Genomic DNA, 18,985 nt, shown 5'->3' with positions numbered 1-18,985 from the left:
AAAAAAAAAAGAAAAAATTAGCTGGACGTGGTGGCGGGTGCCTGTAGTCCCAGCTACTCAGGAGGCTGAGGCAGGAAAATGGCATGAACCCAGGGGGCGGAGCTTGCAGTGAGCCGAGATCACGCCACTGCACTCCAGCCTGGGTGACAGAGCAAGACTCCATTGCAAAAAAAAAAAAAGAAGAATAGTTTCTTATGAGTTGTGACTGAGTTTCTATAGTTATGAAATTGAGAGATGAAATGAGACCCTCAAGAGGTCTTACAAGAGGCAATAAACTAATTGGGGACACTTTGTGTCTTGGTTTTTTCCTTTGGCCCAGCCTGTACCTCCTTAGAGAGCTGCGTATCTGTTGCTGCATATACAACAGCAGGTTTGCAGCTCAGGCCATGTAACCTCATCCCTTTCCCATAAGCACGTGGTAAATGCACTCTCACTGTAAAGGTTTGTCTACAAGACATTAAATACTTTTTAGAACCAGACGAATCATTTGCTGTGAATTTCTTTTTTATTAAGCGTTTTAATCTTGCAGGCAAATTGGCCCAAGAACTTTGGTGTGGTCTGAGAAAGAGCAGGTGGAAAAGTCTGCTTACGAGTTTTCTGAGGTTGGTCATGTAGTTTTCCTTTGTAGTCACCGTGATAGACAGTAGATTGAAAATTTTGAGTGTGAAATGTGATGGTTTTAAGTGATACTGGGAAAGAATCAGATTGTGTTTTATGTAGGTGTGCAGTTGCTACATTCTTTTTATCATTTTCATTTAAAATTAGAGTCATTAACTTGTAACCTTCATAGAAAGCAATATACAATTTTAAGAAATGTACAATGGTGATAATTAAAACATACAAACATATGTGTTGATTTTTCAGACTGAATCTATGCTTAAAATTGCAGAAGATCTGGGAGGACCATATGTATGGGGACAGTATGACCTATTGGTCCTGCCACCGTCCTTCCCTTATGGTGGCATGGAGAATCCTTGCCTTACTTTTGTAACTCCTACTCTACTGGTAAGTGTAAATATTTCTTCATTTGAAATTGATGTCTTTCAAAAATAAACTTAGCTAGAAAAAACCTTGAGTCCTAATAATATGAATATATATGTAAAGAACCTTAGAGTCCTAATAATGTGTATATATATAAATCTTTTCGCTTGTTCATGTAACCCTTGTTTCTAATTGTATTGTTTATTGTGGTTATCACAATCTCGTTTTTTTTTTTGTTTGTTTGTTTTTTTTTGAGACAGAGTCTCGCTCTGTTGCCCAGGTTGGAGTGCAGGGGTGCAATCTCGGCTCACTGCAACCTCTGCCCCTGGGTTCAAGCGATTCTCCTGCCTCGGTCTCCTGAGTATCTGGGACCACAGGCGCGCACCACCACGCCCAGCTAATTTTTGTATTTTTAGTAGCGACGGGGTTTCACCATATTGGCCAGGATGGTCTCGATCCCCTGACCTCGTGATCCACCTGCCTTGGCCTCCCAAAGTGCTGGGATTACAGGCATGAAACACCGCACCAGGCCTCCATCTCGTTTTTGAAAGGAAAAGAATCTGGCCATTTGGGGAAGGAGAATATTATGTTCACAGTATTTGGGGATATTGAGCATGGGGGTGCTGTGTAACAACAATTCGTTGATAAATTATGTATCCAGACAGACTATATCAATTACACTTGGTGTGTAGGTACAATTTAAAAAAAAAATCAGTACACCATGTATAGGAAAGGATTAGGGCCATAGTACACTGCTATGTTTAATATGCCTGTGAGCTACTTTAAATTCTTCCTAGAACCTAAGTGAGTGATGGACTAGCAAAAACATAAATAAAATACAGCACAGGACACATAGGACACTCTAAAGTTTTATTAAATATATTTTGGGTAATAGGTGAGAAAGAAAGTGAGGGGTAAATAAGAGCAGATGTAAAAATGGAAGTAGAAGAAATGTTTTATGGAAGTTAGACACAAATAGACCAGCTTTCGTTGTATTGCAAAAATTCCCTAGAATTAGGGCAAGAAAGAATGACGCTAATTTTTAGTTCTGTATTTTTTTGTTTTTTCAATTAAGGTCTCTTTTACCTTCTTTGAAGTGCTGTAGTAGAAATACAGTGGACCACCAGTGCCAGTAAGCTAAGTGTTTAGGTAGGCAGTCTTTTAGATAGTCTGTAATTTGATTACTAAAATACTAAGATAATTTTCTTTTTTTTGTAGGCAGGTGACAAGTCACTCTCCAATGTAAGTTAAACTTTTTCATTATGGCCTTATCTTCAAGAAGTATTACTTCAACTGATTTTAAAATATCCCTTGTATTTTTATGTTAAAGATATGGTTATAATGGACAATTTGGGGACTCTTGTCGCATTATTATATTAACAATTATATTTAATAGATTTAAGAAAAATTTATGGTTTGATCTTTTCATATATTTGTGAAATATTTTTAATGCAGTGATGTATCTATTTAATATTTTCTAAGTAATTTTTGTTTTCTCATTATTTTATGCAACATTTGAGTGTGTGTGTGTGTCTTTGGTTAAGTTAAAGATTTTGCTGAACTGAGTAACTCCCTGAATACCTCAGCTAATATTTTTAAAAAATTGAATAACATGGAGTGTTTACAGAATGGGTTGTTTTAGGTTAAGATAATCAGTCTTACTATTAATCACACTATTTTCTTTAGGTCATTGCACATGAAATATCTCATAGCTGGACAGGGAATCTAGTGACCAACAAAACTTGGGATCACTTTTGGTAAGATTTTTGTTATTATGTCTTTATTGGTTCTTGTTACTGATTTTTTTTCCCCTGCCTCCTACCACTCTGAATTGTTTTGTGTATATCTCTTGTTTTTCTTTGTTATCATCTCTTTGGTAGGCAAGAATTTTTTTTTTTTTTTTGAGATGGAGTCTCACTTTGTCACCCAAGCTAGAGTGCAATGGTGCGATCTTGGCTTACTGCAAGCTCTGCCTCCCAGGTTCAAGTGATTCTCCTCTCTCAGCCTCCTGAGTAGCTGGGATTACAGGCACGTGCCACCATGCCCAGCTAATTTTTTGTATTTTAGTAGAGATGGGGTTTCACTGTGTTGCCCAGGCTGTTCTCGAACTCCAAATCCACCTGCCTTGGCCTCCCAAAGTGCTAGGATTACAGGCGTGAGCCACCGTGCCCGGCTATTTTTTTTTTTTTAATTGGAGACAAGGTCTCACTCTGTTGCCCAGGCTGTAGTACAGTGGTGCGATCTCCACTAACTGCAACTCCAGGGTTGCAATCCTCCCTCCTCAGTCTCCAGAGTGGCTGAGACTATAGGCACATGCCACTATGCCTGGCTAATTCTTGTATTTTTTATAGAGATGGGATTTCACCATGTTGCCCAGGCTGGTCTCGAACTCCCGAGCTCAAGTGATCCGCCCACCTCGGCCTCCCAAAGTGCTGAGATTACAGGCATAAGCTGCCACGCCCAGCTAACAAGGATTTTTTTTTTTTTTTTTTTTGAGATGGAGTCTCTCTCTGTCGTCCAGGCTGGAGAACAATAGGGCAATCTCTCTGCCTTCCGGTTCAAGCGATTCTTGTGTCTCAGCCTCCCAAGTATCTGGGACTACAGGTGCACACCACCATGCTCAGCTCATTTTTGTATTTTTAGTAGAGATGGGGTTTCACCATGTTGGCCAGGCTGGTCTTGAGCTCTTGACCTCAGATAATTCTCCCGCCTTGGCCTCCCAAAGTGCTGGGATTACAGGCGTGGGACACTGTGCCTGGCCAACAAGGATAGTTTTAAAAAATTCTGTAACACTTATTACAGTGTTAGGTTCAGTCTAGGTGTTGTTTATCTAGTTCCTGATATATTCACACTTTTAACATATGGACATGCAAGAGCAGAACCAGGGCTTAACTTTCTCTGCTGCCATCTGCTGGGCTGGGCTTCCCATTGCTCTGGATTGACTGCCTGGGAGCCAGAGTGGGCTTAGAGTGTAGTGGTCATGCCTTACAACTGCTTTCCTCTGTAGAAAAGCCAAAAAGAAAATATCTTGATTGAAATATCTTTTCTTCTCAGCTGTGTCCATGTTTTTATGAAAAATATTTTTTTTCAGGTTAAATGAGGGACATACTGTGTACTTGGAACGCCACATTTGCGGACGATTGTTTGGTGAAAAGTTCAGACATTTTAATGCTCTAGGAGGATGGGGAGAACTACAGAATTCGGTAAATGAGTCAAAGTTTTAAAAACCTTCATCCGAAGTTGTATAGGTGTTAAAAACTGAGTTTTTATGAAAGCATCTTTACTGTGTAGCAACCAAAAAGTCATTTTTCAAGTGTGGAAAGTGAAGTCGATGCTGGTATAACACCGTATTGATCCGCACCATTCATTGTTCTGTGTAAGGTAGTTTTGATGACCTGGTCTAAACAGGGAGCTATGGGACCTCACTGGGCCTTTGCTATTAATATAGCTGTTTACTGTTTGAATTTTATTTGTTATATTTATGTCATTTTCAAGTGTTGTCTCCTGAAAGCCAAATTTGCTGACTAGACATTAAATCATTTTCCTGGTCTTTTTATAAGAATAGAGCCTGTATTATTGAGCAAGAAACATCAGAGAATATTGTGTAAGTAAGCATTCTATTAATAGATTTCCAGGAGTTTATGCCAACATATCCTAGTATTCCAGTCTCCAAGTTTTAGATTCCCCTAAAGTTACACCACTGAGTGAAGTAATACTTCCCTATTAGCTTCTTTGCATGGTGATAGCAGTCTTTCTATATGTTTCTCCATGTTATTTCATGTCTTGCAGGTAAAGACATTTGGGGAGACACATCCTTTCACCAAACTTGTGGTTGATCTGACAGATGTAGACCCTGATGTAGCTTATTCTTCAGTTCCCTATGAGAAGGGCTTTGCTTTACTTTTTTACCTTGAACAACTGCTTGGAGGACCAGGTAAGCAGTTGGTATTTTATGATTTTTTTTTTTTTTTGAGGGTAATATGAGAATTAGGAAGAATTGTAAACTATTGTTTTGTTCCATTTAATACTTCCAATTCATTCTGGATGTAGCTGCTGAAGAAATCTGTATTGTTTTCTAAGTTATCTCTTGACTTAAAACCATTAATAACCCCTAAGGTTTAAATTATGCTGCTTCATTTTTTAAACAATCTCATCAGTTTTTGAAATGAGGATAATAGTATGTATTCCCTGAAAACATTTCTATGGTACAGAAGATTTTAAGAGTAACAAGTGAGAGTCCATCAACCTCTTTCCACTCCCCAGGGGTAACCACTGTTAGCAGTTTGGTGTATATGGCTCCAGATCATTTTCTAGGTGTAAATTAACAAGCAGACAAATAAATACATATAGTTATTTTAATTACAAGAATGGATCATGCTATATATTGGCTCTGCATTTGTGTTTTGTTTTGCTCGATATTTCACATACACCCTTCTATGTCGGTACGTATACATCTGCCTCATACTTTTTAATGACATCATACTATTTCATGATAAAGCTATGCTGAGTTATGTACCCATTCCCCACTGATAGACATTGAGGTGTTCTCCTTGGTTGACTGACTTGGAAGGCTGTCTGTCACCTGAATCCATTCTGCCTGTCCAGTCTTATTTTTCTCCTTTCTAGTCATATGAAGGTTATATAGCTTTTAGAACTTGGGTTATGTATTCCTTTTCTGTGTCTTCATGTGTTATCCCCTTACCTATAATTTGAATTTCTCTTCTCCCTTCCACTGAATTACATATATTCTTCAAGGCCCAACTTAAGTCCCACCTCCTTTTCTGAACATTCTTTCACTCTGAAAGTTCTCGTAGATTTCCCTATTCTCTGAATGTTCTCTGTTCTCTGTGGTTAATAGCACAGTGCCAAACACACACACAAAATGTCAAATAATTACCTTTCTATGAATTGATTTTCTTTTTTACTCTTAGAGCTTTTCCTAGGATTCTTAAAAGCTTATGTTGAGAAGTTTTCCTATAAGAGCATAACTACTGATGACTGGAAGGATTTCCTGTATTCCTATTTTAAAGATAAGGTTGGATTTAAAAACCTTTTCTATGTTTCATGCTCAATATACCTCTATTTATTGACTGATTAGGTTAACTTGAATTATCTAATAGTAGTATTGGTTCAGAACTTGTTTTAGGACTCAACTTCTCATTGCATATTTTTTCTGTTTTAAATGTGATCTTAACCACATGAACTACCTATAGAATTTTCTTGTTTCAGAGAGATCATCAATAGTATGGAATTTGATTTTTTACAAGTGCTTAATTTTCCTGTTTCAGAGAGATCAATAGTATAGAATTTGATTTTTTACAAGTGCTTAATTTTCCTATTTTAATTATTTAACAGCACACTAGTGATTAATATAACTTTTAGAAGATAAAGCTAGATGAGGTAATGGATATATTAATTAGCTTGACTTAGTTCACATTGAATATATATATCAAAACATCACATTGTGTCACATAAGTATACACAATTATGATATATCAATTTAAAATATTAATTTTTTAAAAAGTGATTTAGAAATTATCTTGATATGGCAGATTAGACAAAATTATGTATCTAAGGACTTATAAGTTTAAGTTTTGTTTTCAACAGGAAAGGGCATTCTGTTGTAAACTGTGAATTCTTACTATTCATAGGTTGATGTTCTCAATCAAGTTGATTGGAATGCCTGGCTCTACTCTCCTGGACTGCCTCCCATAAAACCCAAGTAAGTACTTGCCTGCTAATGCTTTCCTTCTCATTCTCCTAACTCCTAGAGAGCCTCAAAATATCTGAAAGAAGAGTATGCCTTCCTGAAACTGTTACTAGTTAATGATGAGAGCAGAGTTCTTAGGTGTTTTGGCCTTAACCCTGAGGCCAAAAGAATAATTTCCACAGTTTACAAATATGATTTTTTACTTCATGTAATTGAGTGCCTCCTTTCTGCACAAGGATGGTGATGGATTTAGAAAAGAATAAGCTATTGTATCTTCCTTCAAACTTCTGCAATAAAAATATTTTATAAGTATTATGTTAATTACAACACTTACAAGTTATTATCCCCTTTTCCCAAGGAGGTAAGTTAGGTTTAGCTAGGTAAAGTGTCTTGCCCTGGGTTGCACAGCTAGTAAGTAGTAAAAGTTGAGATTCAAACCCTGGCAGTCTTACTGCCTCCGGTATACTGCTTTCTTTCTTTTTTCTTTTTTCTTGGAAACAGGGTCTCACTCTGTGGCCCAGGCTGGCGTGCAGTGATGTGATCTTAGCTCACTGTAACCTCTGCCTCCCGGGCCCAAGTGATCCTCCCACCTCAGCCTTGCAAGTAGCTGGGACCACAGATGTGCACTACCACACCCAGCTAAGTTTCTGTATTTTTGCTAGAGGTGGGGTTTCACCACAATGCCCAGGCTGATCTCAAACTCCTGAGCTCAAACAATCCACCTGCCTTTGTCTCCCAGAGTGTTGGAATTACAGGTGTGAGCCACTGTGCCTGGCCTCAATATACTGCTTTTTTATACTGAACCCCCTCCTTCAATTGAACCTGAACTTTGGTCTTTCATGAGTTGTGTGAGGACACTGACCATGGCATGTTCCAGTCTCTTGTTGCCTTTCTTTTGGATCACCAAAATTGCCTACCAGCTTCTCTTTCACTAAACAGGCCAGTTTAATTGATTTGCAGGGAGCAGCAGGAGAGAAGCTAGGAAACAAGATGAGGCCTGGTCATGTTTGTTTGTAAAGCACTTTAAACCGCCAGGCTGAGAAGTGTTTGGTTGAGAAGTTACTGGGAGTTTTGAGTATGGAACAGATGTGGTCAGAGTGCCCCACTGACTGGGCAGTCCTGGTTATCATAGGCTGTGGTGGGAAACAGGAGCTCAGATAGGGAAGGGTGATTACAATAGAATGTTTCGAATTTTGTTTTGGAAACAGGTGGCAGAAATCATCAGTAAACCCTTTTAACGTCTAAAAAAGGTATCAGCAAAAAGAATACTTTAGATTTTTTTCCCAGCATTTCATTAAGAAGTGCCATACATTATCTCATCAATTCTTACAACAGCCTTACCAGAGATTATGAGGACCTGAATAAAAAGGCAGTGGGAAAAGAAAGGCGTAACTGAGAGGAGAGACGTTTTTGGGCTAGAATCTATTGGCCACTGATTGGCCATGGTGAGAAAAGAAGAAATTAAAAATGACTGAGCAGAGATGTAGTAAAGATTCAGCTCAATCCGGCACACGTTTATTGTCAGGCACTAATATGATGAATAAGGAACTCACAGAGCAAACATGTATGTGTCAATTATAATACAATGAAAAGTATTTTTTTTTAAAAACATTAAGTATTGCAGGTGAGGAAACTATTAATTTTAATGGTGATGGATTTGGACATTGTCTTGGAGATGACTTACAAAGAAGAATACAAGAAGTAAAGTTTAGAACCTTAGAGGATCTTCATTTTAGAGCTGGGACAGAGGAAAGGTAGCAAAATAAATGGAAAACTAAAAAGAGCTTTCAAAGGTTAATTCATTAAGAAAGCTGTGGGAAGAAATAATTTAAAAGTGGTATGGAGAGTGGTCAGCAGTCTGGTGTGCTGTACAATTATGAGGAGCCTGAGAATAAAAGCATAGAATTTGGAGTTTGGAGTCTTTCAAGGAGTCTAACTTCAGGGGCCTGATAAAGTCAAAAGACAATTCCAGGAAGTTTAGGAGTGGAGAAGTCTTTGATGGTTGCTTTTAAAATTAGAGAAATCAGGGTGGAAAATTAGTTCTTCAAAAGTGTTTCTTTGATATCACCGCTGCTAAGGGATCCTTTTTGGGCCTTGGTTCATTCTAGATTCCTTATGATTGCTTTCAAGTAATACCAAAGTGCTGGAGGAACCCTGGAATCATTCCCATACCCGGGATTCTGTAAAAGAGTATCTTAGAAAATCTCAAACCACAGAAAATCCTCTTTTTATAATGCTCTCATCATTTGTATATGATTTAAATATCTGAGTCTGTCCACATCTCTCCATTTCTACTACCACTGTTCAAGTTCAGTATCACATCTTCACACCCTGGAAGACGATTCTGGCACCCAAACTGTACTTGCATCTCTTCTGACTTCTTCCAGTCTCTCTCCACACTAGAGCTAGAGTAAATCCATGAGGGCAAGGACTCTGTGTTGTTCATCTTGTTGTCTTCAGTGCCTAGAACTGTTCCTGCCGTATAGTAAACATGCTCAACTGATTCCAACTACTTTAACATAGATTACTTGAGCACATGACAGTCTTTTGCTGAGGTGCTTTGGCATTCTTTCTAAAAGATAGATGAGTGTTTCATTAATGTGGTATCCATTTGGATTTGTGAGTTCTTGGATGATGCCAGTAGTATGTAAATTAGGTAAAATATTTCCTGTTTTCATCACTTTGGAGTTTGTTTTCCTTATTTAAAAAGGCTTTGAAATTTAAGTATGTACCGTAGCTTTAAAACTGCATTTCTGCAAAAGCATGTGCATTTTTATACAATTTAATCTTTGCCTTTTATCTTTGCAGTTATGATATGACTCTGACAAATGCTTGTATTGCCTTAAGTCAAAGATGGATTACTGTAAGTAATAATGTGTGATTTTTTTATTCCTTTTTGAATTGTGCAAATATGTCTTTACTCATGAAGCAGGGAGGGTATTTAAATCACAAACAGTTATATTTGGAAAGGCTATTTGAAAGGCAGGTCTATCTAAGGTGATATTATATCTACTCTTAATATAGAAAATTAAGGGTTTGAGACAGGGTCTTGCTCTGTTGCCCAGGCTGGAGTACAGTGGCGTGATCATGGCTCGTTGCAGCCTCAACCTCCTGGGCTCAGTCAGTCATCCCACCTCAGCCTCCTGAGTAACTGGGACTACAGGCATGCGCCACCATGCCTGCCTAATTTAAAACTTTTGGTACAAACAGGGTCTATGTTGTACAGGCTGGTCTCAAACTCCTGGTCTCCAGTGATCCTCCCACCTTAGCCTCCCAGAGTGCTGGAATTACAGGCATGAGCCATTGTGCCCAACCTAGAAAATTAAGTTTTGTGGGGGAAGAAAATAGATGTTAAAGGCATTAATCCTGATTTTTCTTGCTTCTTAACTCTTGAAAAAAAGTATGCAAAAATATTTGCATCTTACCTTTCTTCTTTTCCTTTTAAATCATTTATAAGATATTGCTTCCAATATAGTAATTTCACCTACCAGGTACATCTAAAATGATCTTGGGTGACCAACTGCTGACTATTAGTGGTAGAAAGAATCAAGGCACTTTTGCTGTGTCAATAACTTTGTTCGCTTTCTATGAAGCTTCTTAAAGAGGAGCTTCTTCATATATGTACTAAAGTACAATCCTTTACTGAAGCCAAAGTAAGGATGTGCCCGCGATAATTCTTTAATGAAGAATAACAGAAAATTTAGGAATACTTTTATTCCTATTAATTTGCAACAGATTTATAATGTTTTAAGTAATATCAGCTTTTGAGTTCAGGGGGCACATGTGCAGGTTTGTCACACGTGCATATTGTGTGCTGCTGAGGTTTGGGGTATGAGGATCCCATCACCCAGCTACTGACATAGTACCCAATAGTTTTTCAGCCTTTGCCCTGCTCCCAGTAGTCCCAGCATCTATTGTTGCCACTTTTATGTGTTTACACAGTCGTTTAGCTCTCACATATGTGTGAGAACATGCTGTATTTGGTTTTCTGTTCCTGTGTTAATTCGCTTGGATCATGGCCTCCAACTGTGCAATCAGTTTAGCAATTGCCTTTTAAAACTTGTTTCTAAAGTTTACTTGACCATTGTTTCTTCACATCTTTCTGTATACAAAATGCTGCATCACACACTATGAAAAATACAGAGATGGACTTACCTTTGAAGCATCTATTGTTTAATTAAGACATTAGATTCACACAAAAATAACAAATGCAAAGCAGATCACGTGAGCCCAGGGGTTCGAGACCAGCCTGGCCAACATGGTGAAACCCCATGTCTACTAAAGATACAAAAACTAGCCATGTGTGGTGGTGCACACCTGTAACCCCAGCTACTCGGGAGGTTGAGGCACGAGAATTGCTTGAACCCGGGAGGCAGATGTTGCAGTGAGCTGAGATCACACCACTGTACTCCGGCCTGGGTGACAGAGCAATTCTCTGTCTCAAAAAAAAAAAAAAAGAGTTGAAAGACTTTTGAAGTTTAATTTTATAACTAAGAACTTGAGAACCGATTAGACATGGAGAAGAAGAAAAGGGAGTAGAAAGCTCCAGGTATTGGCAGAACATCCTTACAGCCAGAAGACAGAAGAAAAACGAAATCAGGAGTAAGGCAAATCAGGAAAAATGGAACCAGAAACCAAGGGAAGCAACACTCCAATTTAAAATAAAATATAAACATCTTTTTGGAGACTTTTATAACATCATAACAAAGATAGAGCATTACTAATTACTATTCGGATCTAAGGTCAAGTTTGTTTGTTGCGGATTTTTTTTTTCTTTTTTGGAAGGAAGTAATAAAATCTTCTAGTAGCTACCTATCAGAAAGGTGGGCTGGTTGTGTCCATAGATACTTCACCTGTCAATACTTGGCCTGGAGTAGTGTTGAGTTTATATTGGAGGAATGGTTTAATTGTGTGCTTTTTCAAATAAGGCTTATTTTTGTCCAAGAGAGAAGTCTGGTAACACATCTTGCCACAGATAATGCTTTGTTCTTCTATAATACCTGTGTCTTGAACTTTATGTTTTGTGTAGTTGACAAACTTGTCACGAAGAAAAGTATAAGAGATTCCTGTGGGAAACAGGATTTTTAAACAGTGTGTGTTCGAATCCTCTGTTTTAGTTTGAAAAATGTATTCCAGCTTATTTGGTGCTAGATAAAACTGCTACTAATTTCTGCTCGAATATTCCTTTGGGCCCAGCAGTTAAGGTGGATGATGATCAACTCTTCAATATTAGTAGAAACAGGCAGTGTTAGAAACAGATTCAGGACACTGTATTCACTAGTGCACTCTTTTCCTTATGTATTTTATTTCTCAATGATTTGTCTTAAATAGTAAATACATGCAAAAGAATATTTATAACATATTTCTAAGTATAAAAAACAATTGTAAAACAAGACCTGTGTGACGCACCACTAGCATAAGAAGTCAAATCTTGCCGGTACCTCTGTAGCATCCCTCCCCATCTTATCCCCTTCTCCACCCTCCTTGCTGACCCATCCAGGTAACCATTGTCCTAAATTTTGGTTTATCATTCTCTTGCTTTTTATGTTTTTACAACATAAACATATCCTTAATTAATATATAGTTTAGATTTGCAGGGTTTTGCACAGAAAATGAGTTGGAGCTGTACGTTCTCATATTAAGGATAAGTTGTAAAGGGAAAAGAAGTATTGCTATTAAGGAGAGTTCTGAAGAGGGGAAGACGCAAAATATTTCTTTAAAAGGATATATGCCTATGCATTAAATTTAGTGGAAGGATATACAGAAACTATGAATACTGGTTACTGAGGACCAGTACTTGGAAACAGGGAGCAAAAGCAAAAGAATTTTTCCTTCTGTCCTATTTGGTTTTTTAGTATTTGCATGTATTTCTTTTAAAGTAGCAAAAGCCCTAGTTTAGAAGAATGTAAAACTAGTTTTAAAATATTTTAAAATCCTTATTTTGATCAGCTTTATTTAATATTGCTTAATCATCTTCTCAAAGATTTTTGAGAGTAAATCCAAACTTGAAAAGTGCAGACTCATTTTTTCTTTTTCTTAGATGGTTTCTAGATTGAGTGGGGAAAACAGAATATGTAGGGATGGAGGAAAACATTAGTTTATGGTCTTACGAATTTATTAATGTAATATTTAAAAATACACAATCTCATTCTTTACATTTTTGAATTGGTCTATAAATTAGTCAACATGCATACATTTTGAAATGTTTCTTTGCTTTGGAAATTTCTATACCTCAAACGGTACAATGCATGTCAACAGTTTCTTCCACTCTTCCTACCCGTAATCTACTTTTTCTTAAGTAATAAAGATTCTAGGAGTCATATCAGCTATTTAAATTACAGTAACTCAATCTCAGGATTACTTAAGTAACTCAGGCTTAAATTTATTTTGAATAATCTTGTGCATTCGTATGGTTCTTTTTCTCAATTTTTACTTGTATGTTAGATAAACCAATAAGTATTATTAAATTGTACTTGAACAAAAATAACTAGCTAAATTTATTTTAGGCCAAAGAAGAAGATTTAAATTCATTCAATGCCACAGACCTGAAAGATCTCTCCTCTCATCAGTTGAATGAGTTTTTAGCACAGATGCTCCAGAGGGTAAGTACTAGCTCAAAAGCTTAGAAATTAAAATGGACAGAAAGGCACAGCATTTATGTTCTACCCAACTTGGCAAAAAGATTATTAATGTGGAAACTAATGGTGAAAAAATCATTTATAAAACTCATTCATTTCTTTAAAAAAGCATTGAATGCTTACTGTGTTTTATATTGTGCTAAATATGAAAATATGGAAGAAAAGATATACCTTATCTTCAAATAGCTTATAATCTTGTAGGAAGGGGAACACATGCAAAATTTAGTAGTAAGCCATGTGCGGTGGCTCACATCTGTAATCCCAGCACTTTGGGAGGCTGAGGCGGGCAGATCACTTGAAGTTAGGAGTTCGAGACCAGCTTGGCCAACATGGTGAAATCTCGTCTCTACTAAAAATACAAAAATTAGCTGGGCATGGTGGCAGGTGCCTGTAATCCCAGCTACTCGGGAGGCTGAGGCAGGAGAATCACTTGGACTGGGAGTCAGAGGTTGCAGTGAGCTGAGATCACACCCCTCTACTCCAGCCTGAGCAACAGAGTGAAACTCCATCTCATAAAATTTTTTTTTGAATTAACAATAAAAGGAGGTATACTTTAGGTGTCATTTGGAAAAACTTAATTAGTGAAAGACTCTCTTCCAACTGGGGGCATCAGAGAGGGAATTTTGGAGGAGATTTGAGACTCTCTTCCAACTGGTGGCATCAGAGAGGGAATTTTGGAGGAGATTTGATTTGTACCCCTAGGGCTAGCAGGGAGGTAGACATTCAAGGTGGAAGGAGCAGCAAGGGCTGGAATTCATCTGCAGCATTGCTGGAGTAAACAGTAGCACTGGGTAAGGAAGTCAGTGAAGGTAACACTAGAAAAGCTAGTAGAACCAGATGTGATGACTCTTGAATGCTAAGCTAAGAAATTTCAGATCTTACACTGATCAGTAGAAAAGGATTTTAAAAATCCAGCAGGAGAGTCGGGATGAAATGCTGGGTTGTGAAAACTGATCTCGGGCCATGAAGGCTGCATGGTGGTGAAGTCACTAGTTGGGAGACTGGCAGGAGTACCGGACTTGAGGGAATGAGTTGCAGGGAGAGGAGAGAATGAGACGTGAGAAAGAGGTTACATAAGGTGAAAGCACAGAGCTCTGTGACTGACGGAATATAGGGGTTAACAGTAAAGAATCCAGCAGATTTTAAGGTTTTGAATCTAGAAAATTGAAAGAATAGAAGAAACCAAAAGGAGATGCTGCATTTTGAGATAAACCAATGACTAGATTTTAAAGACTTCCATGAAAGGGAAGTCTTCAGTCTAAGGACCTTGAGAAGGAAGATTTGGAGCGGAATTTCCTGTGGAATTGATGCAAAAATTAGGAATAGGATTTTGAGGCAACGAGGGCCCCATCAAAGTAAGAGGGAATCTATTTTTAGTGCATCGGATCATCATGGTTTCATAAATTGCTCTACTACTGGTGGGTGGCCTAGGGTCACAGAGAGAACATGGTAGGGTGAGTCTGGAATGGGTATGGCAAAACTTAGGGCAAGTCGGGGAGACTTGGAGATGACCTTAACCAGTTGGTCTACCAGAGTGGACTTGGAGTTGCATGTGTCCGTAAGGGGCTAATGGACTAAATTATTTGCATCAGGGTTAGTAGTTCATGAGAGCAGAGATGGTTAGTGAGTGTGGAGTCCTGTAAGGTAAGGAGGTCGTGGTTGGAGGGGAGAGTTATCATCTACCTAGAGGCACCTCTGCCTGTACCCACAGGCACTGCAAACTCTCTGCTTGTCCAAACTGAACTCATCTTTTGTCTTTCCTTCACCCAAATTTGTCCTCCCTTTTAGGGCGAGTTAAGGTAGGGATAGGATGCTTATGAAACCCCTGAAATTGTATACAGAAGTTTGTATTCGTGTAGTAAGTGTATTTTCACCCCTAGGGAAAGAGTCCACATTATTCATCAGATTCCCAAAGAGGTCTATAATACCAACATTTAAGAACTGCTAGGGATGTAGATAATTTAAGAGGGATTTCAGGGGAAATATACAAAGATAAAGCTAGGGGGAATCAGGCAAAAAATTAAGAAACTATGATTTAATCTGGAGAATGGAATGCATTTAAGATATATAAGGTATAGAGAATAACTAGAAAAAGTCTAGGAAAAGTCTGAAAGATAATATTTAAACATGCTAAAAAGTCTAAGAAGAGCAATTCTCATTTAATTCTGAGTACTTCACAAAGTAAATTATCCCTGTGCTCCCAGTAGAATATCCTCATCCAGAATAAGTTTGCACAGAATTTACTTTAGTGTGCAATTTGTTTCTTTTATTTTTATCTAACTTATTTCTATATTATAAAATATTTAGGATTTTAATCTGGCTATGCATTTCTCTCCAGCTCCTTTCTTCCAAGGAATCCTGTTGAAATGATACGGTATACTTCTTTATTTTGCTCTTAGGCACCTCTTCCATTGGGGCACATAAAGCGAATGCAAGAGGTGTACAACTTCAATGCCATTAACAATTCTGAAATACGATTCAGGTACATCATTTTAACTTGTCTCTGTGGAAGAAAGCAGAAAACTCCTTTGAAAGGTGGAGAAAGGGAATGCAGAATATGAGACATACTTGAGTCTTGAGAAGTCCTTGTCAAACTGACTGCTTCTATGTAAATACTTATAGTGGTATTTAAGGAATAGTTGCAATGTGTAAGCTGATAGTATTAATCTTTTCATTAGACTTTGCTCTAAACCTCTCTTACCTTAAAGAAAAAAAAAATTAGAATGAAGGATTCCGTGGTAAATAGGCTTTCTCCACAACCAACTAAATCTACTTAGAAATGGGAATAGTTAGAAATATTTTATTCTATTATATGTTACTCTTTCTTAATTCAAATTTGTAATGTGAGGCTTAAACCAAAGTTTAATTCCTTCAGAAATTGCATTTACAAGGTATGTGAGCACCTACTGATCCAGACCTTTTAAAATACATGATCTTTTTCAAGAACTGGCTCCTCTTCTTTCTCTTCACCAATTATTAAATTGTATATATAAGGATTTGAGAGTCTCAGAATCAAGACATACCATAAAGTGGTGTACAGTATAACTATAGTGGGGTTATTCATCTCTACAGAAGTAATATTAAGACATACCTGTCATATCCTGCCCCTTCCTCATTTTCTACCCCATGCTCCCCCTAAATCCTCCTTTTAGATGGCTGCGGCTCTGCATTCAATCCAAGTGGGAGGACGCAATTCCTTTGGCGCTAAAGATGGCAACTGAACAAGGGAGAATGAAGTTTACCCGGCCCTTATTCAAGTAAGAACCCACTCAGACTGTGCTTTGAATTCATCTGAGAAACAGGAAGAAAACTCTCAAATGTTTAAACATAATCTATATGACAGATATTTTTTGTTAAAGTTTATCAATATGATTTTGGAATAGGGATTCACACTTACAAATATTTAAAATTTGAAATAATTTCATTCCTTTTTTTAGAAACATATATGGATTACCTATTTTGAGCCAAATAGAGTTAGACACTGATGAAATAGATATAAATCAAAGATAGGCTTATATACACAAAGAGTTTTAAAGGCAACTAGAAGATAGTTGGTAGGTAGGTATAGACAAGAAAGAGAATCTGAAGTTAAATGTAAGGAGAAATAAGCAGATAAAGCTAACTCTTTTGTGTTCAAATGTTGCATAGAGGTCAAAGGTAGGTTGCTTGACATAGTAAAGGAATGCTTGGTAAGAGGGGGATAAGTTGTATCTTGACAGCAATATACAAGTTAAGAATATCTCAAGAAAAAAAAAGAATATCTCAGTGAAGTTCTTTATCTATGAATTTTGTCCAAATTCTGGGAAAAAAAATCATGCCGTAAATATCCATGATTACTTTTGTTTGCTTTTCATTTACTTCACAAGTATTTAGGTTGGTGCAAAAGTAATTGTAGTTTTGGCCATCAAAAGTGATGGCAATATAATAATAATGCCATAAAACTTGGCAAAATAAGTCATTATCTCTTTTTTGATGTGACCACAAAATTAATTTTTAAGTATATTTTATATGCTTTCCATAATTAAAACCCATCTAGCTTTGAATTGAGTAAAATATACTTTAAATAGGTTTTTCAATAAGAGTATACTTGGGCTGGGCGCAGTGGCTCACGCCTGTAATCCAGCACTTTGGGAGGCCAAGGCAGGCAGATCACGAGGTCAGGAGTTTGAGACCAGCCTGGCCAATATAGTGGAACCCCATCTCTACTAAAAATACAAAAAATTAGCCAAGTGTGGTGGCCGGTGCCTGTAATCCTAGCTACTTGGGAGACTGAGGCAGGAGAATCGCTTGAACCTGGGAGGCGGAGGTTGCAGTGAGCTGAGATTGCACCACTGCACTCCATCCCCTCCAGCCCGAGTGACAGTGGAAGACTCTGTCTCAAAAAAAAAAAAAAATGAATAAAATAAATAAGAATACAGCTTTTGTGGGAAAAATAAATATTTCTGTTTTATGATGTTGATAGTAGTTACATTAAAAATGACTAATCCTACCTTTTGTATGGTAGGTCCTGTTTAGTGTATTTAATGTTTATTTATTTATTATGTATTTATTATTTGTTATTTCACTGTGATCAGGATTTTTACTCTCAATTATTTGAAGTTTTCAGAAATTCTATTTATAAATGTAGTGTTTTCATACTCTTAAAATCTTGATTAAAAAAAATTTTTTAAAGCAGTTTTTAGAAAGAATGCCTTTGAGGCACAGTCTCACATACTGGGCCGATATTTAGCCAGTAGATTAGAGGACACTGTTCAAATAATAAAATACTTCCATGCTGCTTGGTAAATAGCCACTGGTCCCAGCCACTTTAGCCCTTCCCTGTAACTCGCTGCAAAATGTCTGATCTGCCAGTATAAGGGCCAGTCTCTGGTACAGAGGGAGGCCTCTGGGACCCTGTGGCAGGACCATACCCATCTGATTGGCTGGGACTGGTACCTTATTTGGGTGACATTGGCTGTCACCCCTGCTGACATCCTTTAATTTAATCTTGGGTATTGACTTATGTTCTTATTTTCTTTCTCCTTTCCTTTCCCCCTCCTCTGAACCCCTTCCCTCCTTTCTTTCTTCCCTCCCTTTCTCCTCTTCTGTCTCTTTCTCGCCTTTCTTTCTTTTCAATTTTTTCTTTTTTGGCAGGGATCTTGCTGCCTTTGACAAATCCCATGATCAAGCTGTCCGAACCTACCAAGAGCACAAAGCAAGCATGCATCCCGTGACTGCGATGCTGGTGGGGAAGGACTTAAACGTGGATTAAAGACCTGCCTATCGATGATTTTAGAGATTTCTCTTTTTTAAACGGAATTCGCGAAGAAATATAAAACTTCAGCTCACAATTAAAACTGTCTTTTTAGTTTTGGCTTTTTATTGTTTTGTTGGTGATTTTACTAAAATAAAGTTGAGCTACTTCTTCTTATAGTGGCATATTCTTTGTAAATTTTAACAAGGTTTAATCTTTTGATTTACAAATTTAAAGATTTTAAATTAGCTTTATATTAATTTTCTCCCAGTATGATCACAAAATATGTCAAGGTAGTATTTTACCTGACATATGATTTAAATTCATTAATTTGAATCTGCTGCAGATTCAAAAATTCAACATGATTAGGATTTTGCTTTGCTTTTTAAATAACCTTAAACATGAGGCTGAGTGCTGTGGCTC

At 37.4% G+C, this 18,985-nt stretch overlaps 1 protein-coding gene across 2 annotated transcripts in view; it reads left to right on the top strand.

Moving 5' to 3' along the window:
* Window positions 1–18,739, top strand: part of LTA4H (leukotriene A4 hydrolase) — a 36,815-nt gene extending 18,076 nt beyond the window's left edge. Inside the window, exons 7-19 of one of the 2 annotated variants that reach the window (XM_023230858.3) lie at window positions 530–602; window positions 865–1,005; window positions 2,200–2,223; window positions 2,668–2,738; window positions 4,073–4,184; window positions 4,771–4,915; window positions 5,913–6,016; window positions 6,633–6,703; window positions 9,500–9,554; window positions 13,198–13,293; window positions 15,729–15,811; window positions 16,482–16,586; window positions 18,463–18,739. In XM_023230858.3, the coding sequence (XP_023086626.1) occupies window positions 530–602; window positions 865–1,005; window positions 2,200–2,223; window positions 2,668–2,738; window positions 4,073–4,184; window positions 4,771–4,915; window positions 5,913–6,016; window positions 6,633–6,703; window positions 9,500–9,554; window positions 13,198–13,293; window positions 15,729–15,811; window positions 16,482–16,586; window positions 18,463–18,580 (1,198 nt within the window). In that variant the 3' untranslated portion in view covers window positions 18,581–18,739. The remainder of the gene's footprint in view (window positions 1–529; window positions 603–864; window positions 1,006–2,199; window positions 2,224–2,667; window positions 2,739–4,072; window positions 4,185–4,770; window positions 4,916–5,912; window positions 6,017–6,632; window positions 6,704–9,499; window positions 9,555–13,197; window positions 13,294–15,728; window positions 15,812–16,481; window positions 16,587–18,462) is intronic. The other variant, XM_023230949.3, reaches the window with a different exon arrangement.
* The last annotated feature ends 246 nt before the right edge of the window (window positions 18,740–18,985 follow it).

Source organism: Piliocolobus tephrosceles, chromosome 10, assembly GCF_002776525.5.
Source record: "Piliocolobus tephrosceles isolate RC106 chromosome 10, ASM277652v3, whole genome shotgun sequence".
In the NCBI taxonomy this organism is placed as follows: domain Eukaryota; kingdom Metazoa; phylum Chordata; class Mammalia; order Primates; family Cercopithecidae; genus Piliocolobus; species Piliocolobus tephrosceles.
The sequence above is the reverse complement of the archived record's forward strand: the minus strand, read 5'-3'. Positions and strand labels throughout refer to the sequence as shown.